The following is a 1,935-nucleotide window of genomic DNA, read 5'->3' on the forward strand; positions in this document are numbered from 1 at the left end:
AGAGTCTAAAGCTCCAAAATGCAGTGATGAACTGTAAATAGTAAACCATTTTTTTTTAGACAAATGCTTTATTTTCTTTTGTGTATTTCTTATAATTATGAAGATAATAATAATAAAACACTAAACATGGTCCTTTACACATGGAAAAGACCCAGTTCTGGTGGCATTTCGTATTATCTTTTGGTTATTTTGTTTATTCTTATTTTGGGGGATGGGGAAATAAAATCTTCGCATTAATCCATTCAAGAAGAACCACGTGCATCAGGGTCCTGACACATCCATGTGGTGCTCCCCTCCTGCCTACAGATAGATAACACATTCTTAGGCATAGATAATGGGATGGGGTTCATCTCACTGGGTATAAATAAGAGATTATGATGATAGAGGCTATGCAAGAGGGGGAAATATTGGAGAGAAAGAAATAGGTGGTATGCATCAAATTCCTATAGAGTGTGGGTATTTTACAGACCTGAAACATTACAAGAGTTCTATGAAGACAGACATTATTATTCCCAACACTTCTATTATATTTCTTCACCACCAAACTGGCCCCTCAGGAGCTTAGAGGACAGAATGTTCTGTGGAAACATCTCTTCATGGCGTTCTTCAGTTCCTTATTCCTGAGGCTGAAAATGATCGGGCTAAGAAAGGGGGTAAAGACTGTATAGGTGGTGGCCATCAGTGTGTTACTGTCCACAGAATGGGGTCCCTTGGGCTTGAGGTAGATGATGGAGGCAAAACCATAGTGCACGACCACTATGGTGAGGTGGGATACACAGGTGGAGAAGGTCTTGTGTCGGCTCTCAGCAGAGGGGATCCTCAAGATGGCAGCCATGATGAAGACATAGGAGAGGACGATGAGGAATAAGCATCCCAGCAGGGCTGTGACACAAACAAGGATCACACCCATGGTGACAGAAGCTGTTTCCTTCCCACAGGCCAATTTCAAGAAAGAAAGCACGTGGCAGAGAAAATGATGAATCATATTAGACCCACAGAAGGTGAGGTGAAAAACAATCAATGTCACCATCATGCCCATGACTGAGCCACCAACCCAGCACCAGGACACAAGACGGGCACAGTCACGGGGGCTCATGAGCACGTTGTAGCGCAGGGGGTGGCAGATGGCCACATAGCGGTCATAACCCATAATCATGAGCAGGAAGGAGTGGGTGAAGCCAAACGTGAAGGAGAAGAACATCTGACTGGCACAGGCCACAAAGGTGATGGAATGGTGGGTGGAGAGCATGTCAACCAGCATGTAAGGAGTGATAGCAACAGTGAACAGAATCTCAGAGATGGAGAGGGCGCACATTAAGAGGTACATGGGGGTGTGGAGGCTGTGCTCTCTCCAGATGGTGACCATGACAAGCAGGTTCCCCAGCAATGTGAACAGGTACATCAGCAGGTATAGCAGGAAGAACGTGGGCAGGAGATGTTGAGGGAAGTTGGAGAAGCCGATGAGGATGAATTCAGACAACATGCTATAGTTCTGACCAGACAAGGATGCTGCATCTGGTGAGATCAGAGACAGAATGAAGGCACAGTGGTTAAGACAGAGGCTCTTCCATAGATTAAATGACTATTAAAGACCTCTATACTATATAGCTATTTGCTTAATTTTTCTGGGTCTCACAAGCTTCATCAGTAAGATGGAGTAAATCTTAATACTTCTTACCATTTAGTAATGTGATTAAAGGTAAAATGAGATCAGTATATTAAGGGCTTAAGACATCGTTTGGCTATTGGGTTTTTTTTTTTGAATGAATGAAAGATTCTTTAAATTCTATAGTTCTTTGAAATAACTATTGGGTTTTTATTAACAGTGATGAAAAGAATAAAAGATTCCAGGTTTGTAATCATTAAGACAGACAGATGATCAGGGTCATAGTCTCTTGAATAATGTGCCTGTTCTAGAAAACATATATTTGGATT

The 1,935-nt window shown here is 42.3% G+C and overlaps 1 protein-coding gene across 1 annotated transcript; it reads right to left on the reverse strand.

The window, feature by feature from the left end:
• Positions 1 to 553: 553 nt before the first annotated feature.
• On the reverse strand, positions 554 to 1,498 carry LOC133090324 (olfactory receptor 10H4-like). The gene has a single exon (XM_061188697.1). The coding sequence runs from the start codon at positions 1,481 to 1,483 to the stop codon at positions 554 to 556; it is 930 nt and encodes a 309-aa protein (XP_061044680.1). The 5' UTR covers positions 1,484 to 1,498.
• Between the last annotated feature and the right edge of the window lie 437 nt (positions 1,499 to 1,935).

Source organism: Eubalaena glacialis, chromosome 4 (genome assembly GCF_028564815.1).
Source record: "Eubalaena glacialis isolate mEubGla1 chromosome 4, mEubGla1.1.hap2.+ XY, whole genome shotgun sequence".
In the NCBI taxonomy this organism is placed as follows: domain Eukaryota; kingdom Metazoa; phylum Chordata; class Mammalia; order Artiodactyla; family Balaenidae; genus Eubalaena; species Eubalaena glacialis.